This window comes from Staurois parvus, unplaced genomic scaffold, assembly GCF_062004578.1.
Source record: "Staurois parvus isolate SC_StPar_1 unplaced genomic scaffold, SC_StPar_1.0 ptg000420l, whole genome shotgun sequence".
NCBI classification, from domain to species: domain Eukaryota; kingdom Metazoa; phylum Chordata; class Amphibia; order Anura; family Ranidae; genus Staurois; species Staurois parvus.
The window spans coordinates 2,966,363-2,980,077 of NW_028318216.1; the positions used below are offsets into that span (position 1 = coordinate 2,966,363).

A 13,715-nucleotide genomic window follows, 5' to 3' on the forward strand; every position below is an offset into this window, starting at 1 on the left:
GCCGCAGGAGCCATAGTCTCCTGCTGCTGTCATTCAAACTCCTGTGAGGCACTGTGTCTGTCTCTTGCATGCACACAAGCAAGGCTGTGTACATCCAGAGTCCCCCCTTAGCACCTAGTTTGCTGAGGCACCCACAGGAAGAAGGAGAAGCTGGTGGGGGACTGCCAAAAGATGAGGTAATGGACTGCTTTGTGCAATACTGCTGCACAGCGGAGGTATATGTAACCTCTTGACTTTATATTATAGTGATATTAAAGGCTGGCTTAATTTTTTTTAAAGGACAGAAATGGATAAAACTATATTTCTAGGATGAGGAATATATTTATTGTATTGACACAGTTATGCCCAATTTTAATCTAGACTACCATTTAGCAAGCATTTGTATATAACTGATTAATTTTCTATTTGAAAAAAGTGTTAAAGTGTGGAGGAAAAAAAACAAAACAAGTTTTTGCCTAGATATGAGGGTCTGCTGTAATCATTACACAGGAGAGGAAAAGACACCTAAAAATACCACACTAGTGCCACCTACTGACAAATTTAAACACTGCTTTAAAATGTATAGTCACTTTTTCCGGTTTCCTTCTGCACATGACGAGTTCGTTATCAGAAACAAGCATGCGCATATCTGTGTTGGGACTTCATGCAAGACGCTCTTCTAGACATCAAATATGTAATAATGCCAAAGGGAAGCTTATGCAACCCAAAGCTGCATTACAATCTGCTGGACTCTGACTACACTACTTCAATTGCGAGACAGCCATTTGTCCCTTTCAAAATTGGTACTAAATTAAAGATGTGTAGCTGACAGTTTTACAACCAACGTGTAAATGGGGTATCCTGAAATACTGGGATTATCAGAAAATGAGGCTCTCAGTGTTGAGGGTGGGTACTGAATAAGAAACCACAGAACAGAAAACAGACAGACAAATGGCCAAAAAGGGAAATTTGCTGTAAAAGCACTGCATAAAATTTTTTTATTTTTTTTTTTAATTACCTTTATAGCCTTACAGCATCTCATGTCATGCTGTGTTTCTGAACTTTATCTCTTTACAGCTTCATTAAAACAAACAAAATAATAGTAAGCTGCTAGCATGAACGGGAAATCGGGCACTGGATATACCGTGGTATATACTGCATTTTTCCTCCACTGGGTCTTGAGTTTTCATGGACACTATGCAAGGTATGTTCAATTTCATACAGCACAACTAGGTACATGCAATTATTTCATACAAGTTATAAAGACGAGTAAACAGACATCAGGAGAGATTGTGGAATTCCATGAAGACAATACAGTGGTGTCAAGCTACAAATCTTAAGGCTTAGTCACCACATGGAAACTTCAGTAAGATGGGTAAAGGGAGATAGTCATAATCTGAATAATAATAATAAAAATAAAATAAAAAAGACAGGTGTTAATGTATATTTTTAAATGTCCAAGCTTCTTACCTTCTGCATCGATATTGTGATCAGGAATCTCCAGTTCTATCACATTCATGTTGGACTCTTTCCAGGAGCCACAGAACATACTGGAAAAGTATCCAGACTGCACAAAGAAAAATAAAACAGTATATTACAACTGCTGTAAAAAAATAAAAAATAAATAGGCAACTCTAACCAAAAAATGTTTTCATTTTTTTTTTAAATTATTTTATTTAATAAAGTTTATGTTGAGGTTACAGATTTTCCCCCACTTCCTGTCCTGGAGACACCGTCAAACACAGATATTGGTGATTATAGTAGAAAAGGCTTAGAATACTGTATGTAGAAAGCACAGCTTTTCCTTAAGGACCCTTTCACACTACAATGCAGTGTGAGAAAGCCATGCTCCCCATGCAGCTTCCCACACCGCATTTCAGTTGCATTGCCCTTGTGATCTGCTGTGTATGTCAGTGCAAAGTTAACGACACCCCAAAACGCAGGTCACAAACAGTACGTTTGCCCGCACTGGATCACATGGTACTTACTTTGAAAAAGTAGAGCATGCACTACTTTAGGTGCAGTGCCATTTCAGCCCATTCAGTCTCGGTTCACACTAATGCAATGCAGGATTCGCAGTGATTCCTGTGCGTTCCCGCACTGCGGGAATAGAAAATAGAAGGGTAAAGGGGGAATCTCACTCCTCCCCAGCATGAACCCTCCCTTACTCCTGAGAACAGGTGAGTAGTGTCCAGTGGAAGGCAGGAGGTAGAAAGGTTTTCTATGGAGTGTATGTCCGAAATTCCCGTAAACCATTGTGAGTGTGGGGGGAGACTACTGCTTACAGAGTGCTGGAATACACACACTTTCAGTGGATTTCAGTTTTTTTAATTATTCGAGGTACTGCATCACGTGGGAATTACCTAGGGAAGTCTGCATGCAAACCTGCATAGATATACCCTCACCCCCAAAAGCCACGACTTAAAAAAAAAAAAAAAAAAAAAAAAAGGAGATTTTGAATTCATCAAAAAGAATGATTTGTAATGTTTTAATTTCCTGCCAAGGCTACAAATCGTATTTCATCCACCCAGCAACCAAATAAAAAGAAAAAAAATCAGACAGTTTGTGTTTTGCCTGGAGTCACTCTCTAAATTGTTATATGGAAGATGAGAGAAAGGTCTGTCTATATTGGCTAGCCTGTATTAGAAAAAAGAAAAAAAAATTCAAAGACCATTACACTTTGAACCAGAGAATGTCTTCACAATACATCCAACAGGTGTTCATTGTGGATAACCTGATGTATCTCTTCTTATCAAAACAATCAGAAGACAATTCCCTTTATCTAAATCCGCCAGCAGCATTTGTAAAAAAAAGTAAAAAAAACAAACAACCACCCTTGACCATGACATAAAAGCCCAGCTTTAAGCTGGAGGAAGCAAGAAATGACTACATATAAATTCTCTTAACCCTTTAGAATGACTGTACTGAGGAGAAGCTCTTAAATTGGTAGTAATCTACAGAATCTGCAGACAGGCAGCAATTTTATAACAGAAGAGACCCTAGAGGTCTCTTCTGTCATAAATCTCCCCCTGCCTGTCAGTGGGCAATGTGATCTGAGCTGCAAATGCACAGCTCAGACCACATTTACGACCTACGCTGCATGTTACAGCGATGTGTCTCCCATGCGCATGCACAGGAGCGACGCCAGCGCTACCAGGCCATTCAAGTGGCCTAAGATTCCAACCCCAGAAGACGACCAGGTGAAGATGGAATTGCTGGGGAGCCATGACATTGCAGTGCTGGAGGGCTCTATTTGTATGCAAGTCTGTCATAATGTACTAGTATGCGGTGCATACTACTATATTATGACTTAAAGCAGTAGTAAAGTCCTGGTTGTAAACAAAAGAAAATTGGGTTTAAGGAAGGTACTGTGGTCTACAAAGACACATGGAGGTTAATTTACTAAAACTGGAGCGTGCAAAATCCAGTGCAGCACTGCATGGTAGCCAATCAGCTTCCAGCTTCAGCTTGTTAAATTAAGCTTTGACAAAAAAAAAACCTGGAAGCCGATTGGTTCCTATGCAGAGTTGTGCCAGTTTTCTAGATTTGCAGTTTTAGTAAACCCCCCCCCCCCCCCAACCCAATTGTGTTCTAGGCTTTAATGAGACATCTGGGGTTTGTCAGACACCTCATGCCTCCACAGCACTCCACAGAACACATCAGATTTTGCATTCTCCACTTTTTGTAAATCAACCCTATTGCACAGGGTTTAAAACGACAGACTGTTTAAAGGATAGCTTCACATTCATAAAAACTTTCTTGGCCAATATATTACTGACAGCAAAATGAATCAACTTTGCATATAGTACCAATTACCCAATTTGTTTCCTAATGCTGGTGCACAGTCTTGAAGTTTCTTCCCTATATAAAAAGTTAAAACCCATCTTTGAGTGCCTTAATTTATGTATGTCTGGCCTTTACACTGTTTATTTGCACTACCATCTTGTTGCTTCTTTGTAGCTCCAGGCTCTCTCGTAAGACAGTGGGTAGGGTTAAAAAGGTCAGGCTTGCACTAGTACTTTGCATGTCTTGAGCTGGCCCCATGCAGTTGAGTTTTTAAGTTCAGCCAAAAAAAACAAAAAACAAAAAAAAAAAATACCCAAATCGCTCATGTATACATTTGAAGTGGATTGGGGAATCCTCCCCAATGCATTTATTCTGGCAGTGGGAAGAGTCCCCACTGACAGAATATACAAATCAATGCTGCAGTCACTAATCAAGTGGCTTTATCCGACAGCGCGGTTACACAGAAGTTGATTGGTAAACAATGGCCACAGATGGATTGAAATCTGGGTCTGAACTCGGTGAATTTCGATCTATCCATGACCATCCTTACACATATAGGATGAGGTTGCTGTAGATGTGGCGGTTTAACCCTGAAACATTACACCACAGCAAAAGCCAAAAAGACTTGCTTAAATAAAAAAAAAAAACAGACTTGAGAGCAGAAAAATAATAGCAGGTGCTCTGAACTGAGTTACAAATACAGTTTATGACTAGTTTAAAATTGCCCTCTTGCTGCTAAATATTACAGTGAGATGCATGTCCATCATGCCCTGAACACCATCGAGCCAGTGTGGAGCTAGAATCCAAAGGAAGTAGAACACAAAGTGGTGTGTGAACTGTAGCAAGTTCTCAAAGTGGCTTGAAACAGCCTCTTTCAGTACCTTCTGAATATACATTCAAGTATACCACAGAGAATTGCTGCTGTTTTTAAAAGGCAAAAAGGTGGTCATCCTAATCACAGATTTAACGAAGGTTACTGCATTTTCTATGACGTTTCTGGATTTGTAACTGACATTTTTAGAAAGCATTTCTGCATTATGGAAATTTTTTTTTCCCCAAAAGTGTCCAAAACTTTTCCACTTTTGTACATGCAACCATATTCAAATAAAATGATCATATGCATGTATACTCAAAACCCTGGGACCATTTCATGAAATAATCCTCTGTGTCATTTGAAGTCTTCCCAAAATAATTTCTCGGTGTCCTGAAGTGGATGAGCCACAGTATCTTCATGTATTGAAGCTGCCCATAGATTGTCAATTTTATTATCAAGCAGGGATAACCATACCTAATAAAACCAAAATGTATGCATTTTGGTATATATCTAATGAGGGCTAGAGATTCTCTGAATCTGTATGTCAGATTTTCTGGAACTGACATATTGCCAAGTAGCAGTACAAGGGTGGAACCACAGCATTCAGCAGTGTGTGCTAGATGTACAAGTTTGTCTTTTAATACCATTTTAACACAGATATCCCTTCTGTCAGTAGCTGCTCAATCCTGTCTTCAGACCTCCCACTGTACACAGATACCAGTGGTAAAAGATCAGCAAAAGGATTTTAATGAAGACTCAGTTTCAGCCGTCAGGTGCTATATTAAAAATGATGTGCTTTACTTTTATTTCAAGTGACAGGCCAGTAGAGGGTGCCAGTGCTCTGTGTAAATATTACTTTTTAGCAAATTCAGTACTTTTGCCACACAAAGTAACTTGACTGTGCAGCTAAACAGCTAAGGACATTAAATCACAATCTCATCTCTCCCTCTCCATTTGGTAAAGCTAAAATGGATTTTACATTTGTTGTATGGTCAGATTGGAATGTGTAGGAGGACCCTTACATAAGCTAGCAGATTTTTACATGGACTTAAAAGCAAAATTAAAACCAAACTGCTAGTTCTTTTAAGCAGTTACAGCAACATTTTCCTTTTGGGATAAAGGTTTTATATCCATGAATAAATGCTGACCACTGTAAGCACCATTCAGTATTAAATGGTTTGTCTCAATCCATTAACTGCAACTTTTGCTGAACAGCTTGGTCTGGTAAATGAAGGTGAAATATTAGAGAAGTACTGGTGGGATCACCGGGTGAAAATAAAAAGTAAAGTGTGGTAGCTTTTTCAGTACACCAATATTTAAGTGAATTCTACTATGCATTATCATCTTAATATTTTTTGGTATAGATGCGGGTACACACCAAGACAAAGAATATAAATGAAAAGATATGAGCCTAGTGATACATAACTGGTAACTGCCAACATTCCTAAACTGTGCAGAGCAGGACCTAAAAAAAAAAAAAAAAAAAAAAAAAAAAAAAAAAAAAAAAAAAAAAAAAAAAAGGTACGCAAGAATCCCCTTGGGACTTTAAAACGGCAGAAAAAAATTAAGTATCTAAAAGACCAACTGTCAATTTTTATTCGTATGAAATTTGTTTTGCCAAAAGGCCAATAAAACCTGGTAATGGTTCAACAACAATTGCACATATGATACAAAGGACTTAATTTTCAACATATACCCTTGTGGAATACACATACACCGATATACAAAGATATATCTTGATTGATAGCGGTGTGGTCTTCCAATAACTCCCAACATGTTTCAGAATAAAGTTCCTCCTTCAGAGGAACAGATGGGTATAGTAATGCTGTGATACAACAAATACAACATCAATAGTATATAGAGAAAATATATTTAAACACAAGAACGTACAAAAAGGTATATATTCAAAGAATGCAAATACAACAGATCCATATGCTCAGTAAAGTGTGCACTTCCAATCAATATGTATGTCAGTAGAACCATATCCAATACTGGTAAGAACAACCCACAGAAAGAGGGGAAAACAGGGCCACAAGGGTATATGTCAAATATTTAGTCCTTTGTATCATATGTGCAATTGTTGTTGAACCATTACCAGGTTTTATTGGCCTTTTGGCCAAAAATTTTTCATACGAATAAAAAATTTGTAATTGGTCTTTTAGATACTTTTTCTGCCATTAAAGTCCCAAAGGAATTCTTACGTACCTTTTAGGTCCTATAGACAAAGAATATAAGATTTCCTAACCTCAATGGCAATCTTCAACTATGGAGTATTTTTTTTTTCTTACTTTAAATAGTGTTAAAGCAAAATTCCAGGTTTCAATTCACTTTAAAATAGTTTGTATGGGTCAAGCTGGCCCAAACAACCTATTTCAATTGCTAAATAATGCAGACACTGCGCCTGCTGTAATGCACTGTAGTAGCTTTAGCTACATACATTACATGGTGCTGTGTCTCAACAGCAGTGCTTCTCTGCCATCTAGGAGAAGTGTTATATTGTTATAAATACAAAGCTTCCTCTGATTGGCTGAGGAGGAAATTTTTACTTCATCTGATCATCTCCCCTCAGCCAATCAGAGGAAGCCTTGTATTCATTACTGACAATACAAGGCTCTTTCTGAATGGTGGAAAAACAATTCTTTTTAATTTAAGGAGCAGATAGGAAGTCATCCTTACTGCTCCAGGAAACATAGCATGCTTACTGTATGCAGCTAATGTTACTATAGTCATTACAGCACACACAGTGGTTGCACGGTTGACAGGGGTGTGCGATTTATATCGCCCAACACCTGGGACCAGGTGCCGGGCAGGTGGATTTTTTTCCCCATTTAGCCCTACTGCGAGTAACCAGCAAGTTTCCTGGGGGGTTTTTGTCCCCTTCCCCCACATCTATCCCTGGCTCCACTTGTCAATCTGCAGGTCCGGGATCAGTATGGCAAGTTCCAGTAGTGAGGGAGGGGTTTGAGTTGTTAAGTGGACACACATCCGCTCTCCTCCCCTTCTTGTCCTGACCCGGATGTGATGTGTATGACATCACTTTTGGGTCACCACTGTCATACTCCCTGGCTAGAATAGTCAGGGAGAAATGTATTGCAATATATCCAGGAGGAGACGTGCAGGGTCTCCTCTAATATGAGTAAAAATTTAATTTTTTACCATTAAAAAATAAAAACATTTTTTTCACTTTTACCTAACACCCAAGCACAAACTCCACCCCCTCCCTGAAAATTTTGAGGCCCCCCCCTCACATTTGCGCACGTATGAATGTAAAAACACACACGTCTGGGCACCAGCACATGAAAGTCAATTGCGATAAACATGTTACATATCACCACGAACATCAGAATGGGAGCAATAATTCTGGCACCAAACCTCCTCCGTAACACTAAACTGATTACCTATAGGGGCTTTAAAAGCGTCACCTGTAGAAAATATAGGTTACTAAGTTTGTCACCATTTCACGTGCGCATGCAAATTTAAGGTTTGACATGTTGGGTATCTTAACTCCGTGCAATCTCATCTTTTGTATTTTACAAAAAAATGGTAATGTATTGCCTTTTTGTGCCCTAAAATTAACTTAAGTGTGTTTTTTACTGAAATTTGGGGTTTCCAAGACCTTTGTCATAATGTCGTGTGACATAAAAAAATTGGAACTACCACTATGTTATTCTCTAGGGTGACTGCTTTAAAATATAAAATGTTTTGGGTGTTTTGTGTAATCTTCAAGCCCAAGCCCTGTGTGTGCTGTAAATGATTTTATTAAACACGTGCAAAAAATAAATAAATACAGAAAAGGGCTCTGGCAGCGAAAGGGTTAAAGGATAAGTTCACCTTTGGGAACATGGTACATGTTTCAACCGTTTTAAGGGTGGAACACGTTTCTGCTCCTGCAGCAGCTTGGCGATCCGAGCCCTCTGTGTCACAGTAGTATGGGAAGAAGTTCCCCATACTAGCTGTCACTTTTTGAAAAGAGCGTGGCTGTGCCGGGCTCCGCCCACATCGCAGAATCATCCATACACAGAATTCTATGAATTCATCAACTATGAGTACCGGCATATAGTCTGTAGTTCTCAATGAACTACCACGGCGCTGTTGAGCGCTCCAGTAGTTCACGGATTCTTCCAGTCAGTGCGAGTTAAACGCACATTTTTTAACCGGAAAAAAATAAATGTGCATTTATTTAAAAAGAACTTGTCCTTTAACAGAGCAGACACTGGAGCTTGACTGGCTGCTCAACACGTGTTAAAACTGAGCACCCAAGTGTTTTTTTGTGTGCGAGGATAACCTGAAGGAATAAAGTTTCTCATGGGGGTTGACGTCTCACTTACTCAGCAAATGTGCTTCTGCTGAGTGTTAAGAAAGAGAAGCACCCAACCAGTGCTCATTACACTGCAAGGTCTCTCCCCTCCCTGGTAGTCCCCTGGTGTGGTGCTGGAGGCAGGCAGGGAGGTGAGGAGGAGATAAACAGCACAATGTTAAAAACATCAAAGCACATCAGATATAAATACTGTTTGGGTAAAATAGTTTTTAATCCGGAGGAGTAGATAATGAGGGACAAGTAGATTGGGACCCTGGACAAGTGGTTTTGTTTTTTTTCTTTTAAATTTCCACACCCCTGTGGTCAGCAACTGAAATAGGTTGTTTGGACCAGCTTGACCCATATATAAACTATTTAACCGCCTCCTGCCCGCCATATAAAGGAAAATGACAGGCTCAAGGCGGTTCTCTTGTTCTGGGAGGACGTCATACGATGTCCTCCCACTCTAACAACATGTGTCATGCTTACATTAAGAAGCACATTAAGGTCCTGGAGTGGCCTAGCCAGTCTCTGGACCCTAATACGATTGAAAATCTGTGGAGGGAGCTGAAAGTTCGAGTTGCCAAATATCAGCCAGCAAACCTTTATCACTTGGAGAGGATCTGCCAAGAGGAGTGGGCCAAAATCCCTCCAGAGATGTGTGATAACCTGGTGGCCAACTACAGAAAACGTCTGACCTCTGTGATTGCCAACAAGGGATTTGCCACCAAGTACTAAGTCATGTTTTGTGAAGGGGATCAAATACTTATTTCCCTCATGAACATGCAAATCAGTGCATAATTTGTTAGCCAGGCATTACTTTTGAATTTTTTGTTGCTATTCGGTCTCTGTGTTACAATACACCTACCGTTCGATTTTTAGACTGATCATTTCTTTGTGAGTGGGCAAAAATTCAAAACCAGCAGGAGATCAAGGTGCTATTGACATGAAATTTTTACCACATTTAGGCAACAACCCAAGCAATCCATACATACAAAGAAACCAAAACAAATAAGTTCAGAAAATGTTATCAGTAAAAGAAAAAAAAAAAATGGAATGACACAGGGAAAGAGTATTGCCAACAGACTAACTGAAATTTATTTAATACTTTGTGCAAAATCCTTTGTTGGTAATGGCAGCTTCAAGACGCCTCCTGTATGGAGAAACTAGTCGCATGTATTGCTCAGGTGTGATTGTGGCACAAACAAACAGTCTTCTTGTTCAATTTGTTTATTGGGTTTACAAGATAAAAAAAGGAGTAGGTATAATAAATGGTGTACATAGTAGGTGACATCTATTTCTGTTAAAAAAAGCAGCTATAACCTACATTACTTACAGCTTGTAAGAAAAGACCAACACAATGCCAAGTCACCTCATCTATGTCATTCAATGAAAGCTTAACGCTTCAAGATTCAGCAATTGCTTAAGAACCGACTGAGTTATGTACCGGAAAGGGATTACAGATTTAAACTTGCTCAAGGAAGAGTAACCCAAAGGAAAGGGAGGAAGAAAGTAAAAGGAGGGAAGAACTAGCAGTAAGTAAAGAGAACAGAACAGAGCGAGGTTCCCCGAAGACAGTGCGATCTCTGGCATCAAGGTATCCATGGTCTTGTTGCAGAGACTAATTTATAGAGGCGGATGAGACCAGCTGCGGTCCATGCCTGAAACGAAGTGGGAGAATCCCAAACAAGGAGAAAGGCCGGATTCTTTAGAAAAGAGAAATGGGATATGAGTTGACTATAAATTATATACATTTTAAGTTTACCCCATATAGTTACATAGGCTCGATCTTTTGGGCGAAGCCACAAGAGGTTAGCAACCGAAATGGGGTCACAGTTTACTGACTCAATTGCAACCCAGAGTGGGATTTCAGCCTTTGAATATTTAGGCAGCTGAGCGAGATGCGATGCGTGGTAGCATGCAGCGAAATTAGGTAGTCCCAAGTCCCCCCTAATTTTGGGAAGAAATAAAAGTAGTTTTAGCTATATGTGATTTTGACAAACTCTCCACCCCCCCCCCCCATGAAGGTTACAACGCGCGGTTGAATAATTTGGCGGAAATATGCAGGTACAGGAACTGGTAAAGCTCTGAAAAGATATAGAAATTTGGGTAAAATGATAATTCTGATTACATTTCTTTTCCCATCCTATAAATTGGTAGGGAGGACCACTGTGACAGGTGGTCCGTAACTCTCCTTAACAGAAAATTGGCTGCAAAAAGATCTTAGATGTTTGCAGTGAGGTGGATTCCTAGCTAGGGTCGGCTGTGCATTGTCCATGCTACACAAACAGTCTTGAAATCTTGAAGGTTCCATGGGCCTTTTCTGTGAACTCTAACCTTTAAGTCAGGTGATTGGCTGAACCATTCTAGCAGCTTTATTTTCTCTCTTTGAAACCAACAGTTTCCTTGGCTTTGTGTTTGTGATCATTGTCTTGCTGACATGTCCACCCTCGTTTCATCTTCATCATCTTGGCAGATGGTAGCAGACGTTTAACAAGAAAGTCTTGGTACATTTTTCAATTCATCCTTCCTTCAATGACATTAAGTTGGCCAGTACTGTATGCTGAAAAACAGCCTCACAACATGATGTTCCCACCTCCAAACTTAACTGTTGGTACAGTGTTTTTGGGGTGATGTGCAGTGCCATTTGACTTCCAAACATGGTGTGTATTATGGCAAAGAGATCAATTTTGGTCTCATCTGACCAGACTATATTCTCCCAGTATTTCATAGGCTTGTCTAAATGTTGTGCAGCAAACTTTAAACAAGCTTCAACATGGTTTTACTTCAGCAGCGTAGTCTTGCGTGGTGAGAATGCATACAGGCCATAGAGGTCGAGAGCATTTCTTATGGTTTTCTTTGACAATTGTACCTGCTAATTCCAGGTCTTCTGAAGTTCTCCACAAGTGGTCCATGGCTCTTAGACAACTCTTCTGATAATTCTTTTCACTCCTCTGTCAGAAATCTTGTGAGGAGAACCTGGTCGCGGCCAGTTTATGATGAAATGATGTTCTTTCCACTTCCGATTTATGGCTTCAACAGTGCTCACTGGAGCATTCAGAAGTTTAGAAATCCTTCTGTAACCAATGCCATCAGTATGTTTTGCAACAATAAGGTTGCAAAGGTCTTGAGAGAGCCCTTTCCTTTTCATGAGTTTCATGTGTGACACCTTGGTAATGAGACACCTTTTTATAGGCAGGCAGTTGAGACTAAAGTAGCTGATAATTTGCACTGACAAAGGGTAGGATTGCTTTCTAATTAGTGAAAGATTTCAGCTGGCGTCCTGGCTTTCCATGCCTTTTTTGTCATTCCATTTTATTATACAACAATTTCTGAACGCATTCATTTGAGGCATCTTGAAGCTGCCATTACCAACAAAGGATTTTGTACGCAGTATTAAATAAATTTCAGTTAATGTGTTGGCAATACTCTTTCCCTGTGTCATTCCATTTTTTTTTATTTTATTTTTTTTTACAGATAACTTATTTGTTTTGGTTTCTTTGTATGTATGGATTGCATGGGTTGTAACAGACATGTGGAGAAAATTTAATGTCAATACCACCTTTAGAAATATATTTACCGAGAAAAAATGGTGACGTGTTCAATACTTATTTTACCTGCTGTGTCTGTATATTGTACTAAATATATAAATAATTTATTTTTTAAATTAATTTATTTTTGCATTTATACATTGAAAAGCACAGAACCCGTCAGACAGTATCAGCTCTTTACCTGACAGAGGTAGATTTTGTGCAGGTTCCATTCATTTCCAAGTGCGCATATCTTAATATCACTGTTCTCACCATTCAAGAAGAGGGTCTGGTAAATATATTTTGATGTACTTTTTAGCTTCTTTCTGTAGGATTAAAAAAAAAAAAAAAAAAAAAAAAAAAAAAAAAAAAAAAAAAATTGTTAGCAATCATTCCCTTTAGGACATCAACTAAAAAAACTTTCTTCCGTAAAGCATTAAGTTGCAGCGAACAATGCAGATATTGGAAAGCCAAGCCTCAAATCACAGTGTGACGGTACATCCAGCATTGTTAACAGATGGCAGATGTGCAACAGTGCCGTTAAAATAAAACTAAAATAACTCTTAATTTTGGATAGAGTAAGGAAGGATTATACCCAATCAGTTTTGTTTTTTTTTTGTTCATTTTCTGTGATTGATAAGGAAGATTTGCCTTCACTTTCTGTCCCACAGCCAACAAAAGAGGAAGTGAGAAAAAATCCCTGCAAAGCAAGGGAAGCCCATGGTGTCACCAGAACTAGTATCCCATTGAAAGATTTCCCCTCTATTATTGCTTTGGGAACAAGCCAAATGTGTGATTTTCTATTACGTTCAATAACGATGTTAAACGAGATATATAGAGAGGGTGAAGTGGAAGTAAAAATATGACAGGTGATCTAATGCCTCTCCTCTGTCCGAAAAAAAAAAAAACCACCACGAACGCTTGGTCGCACCTCTTGATGTGAAAGATTCCTTACAGTACATTGCAGTCTACCTAGCCCCCTCCCAGCCCAATACTCCCGTGCCACCGATCCAGCTAGACTGACTGGGTCACACAGCAGCCACAATCCGGGACCAAACATATGCTCTGCACTCTCATTCTTATCAATAGTTAGTCTGGAGTACAAACTCACACTTGGAATCTCCATAGTAAATGAATGAATGCAGAGTGCACACAAAGCCCAGTTAAAAGATTTTGACAAATGGTTGTGTGATCAACCTAGTGATCTCTCAATGAACTGGGGACAGTCAAATATAAATCTGGCCACAAACAGCTTAGACTGCAGCAGATTGCTGTTAAAATCAGCCACAAAGCAAGCCATGGGATTACC

At 39.3% G+C, this 13,715-nt stretch overlaps 1 protein-coding gene across 1 annotated transcript in view; it reads right to left on the reverse strand.

The window, feature by feature from the left end:
- GMCL1 (germ cell-less 1, spermatogenesis associated) overlaps window positions 1-13,715 on the reverse strand; it is a 175,771-nt gene that overhangs the window by 115,158 nt on the left and 46,898 nt on the right. Inside the window, exons 3-4 of the mRNA XM_089687192.1 lie at window positions 12,609-12,732; window positions 1,450-1,546 (exon numbers count right to left, since the gene is read on the reverse strand). Of these exons, the coding sequence (XP_089543318.1) occupies window positions 1,450-1,546; window positions 12,609-12,732 (221 nt within the window). The remainder of the gene's footprint in view (window positions 1-1,449; window positions 1,547-12,608; window positions 12,733-13,715) is intronic.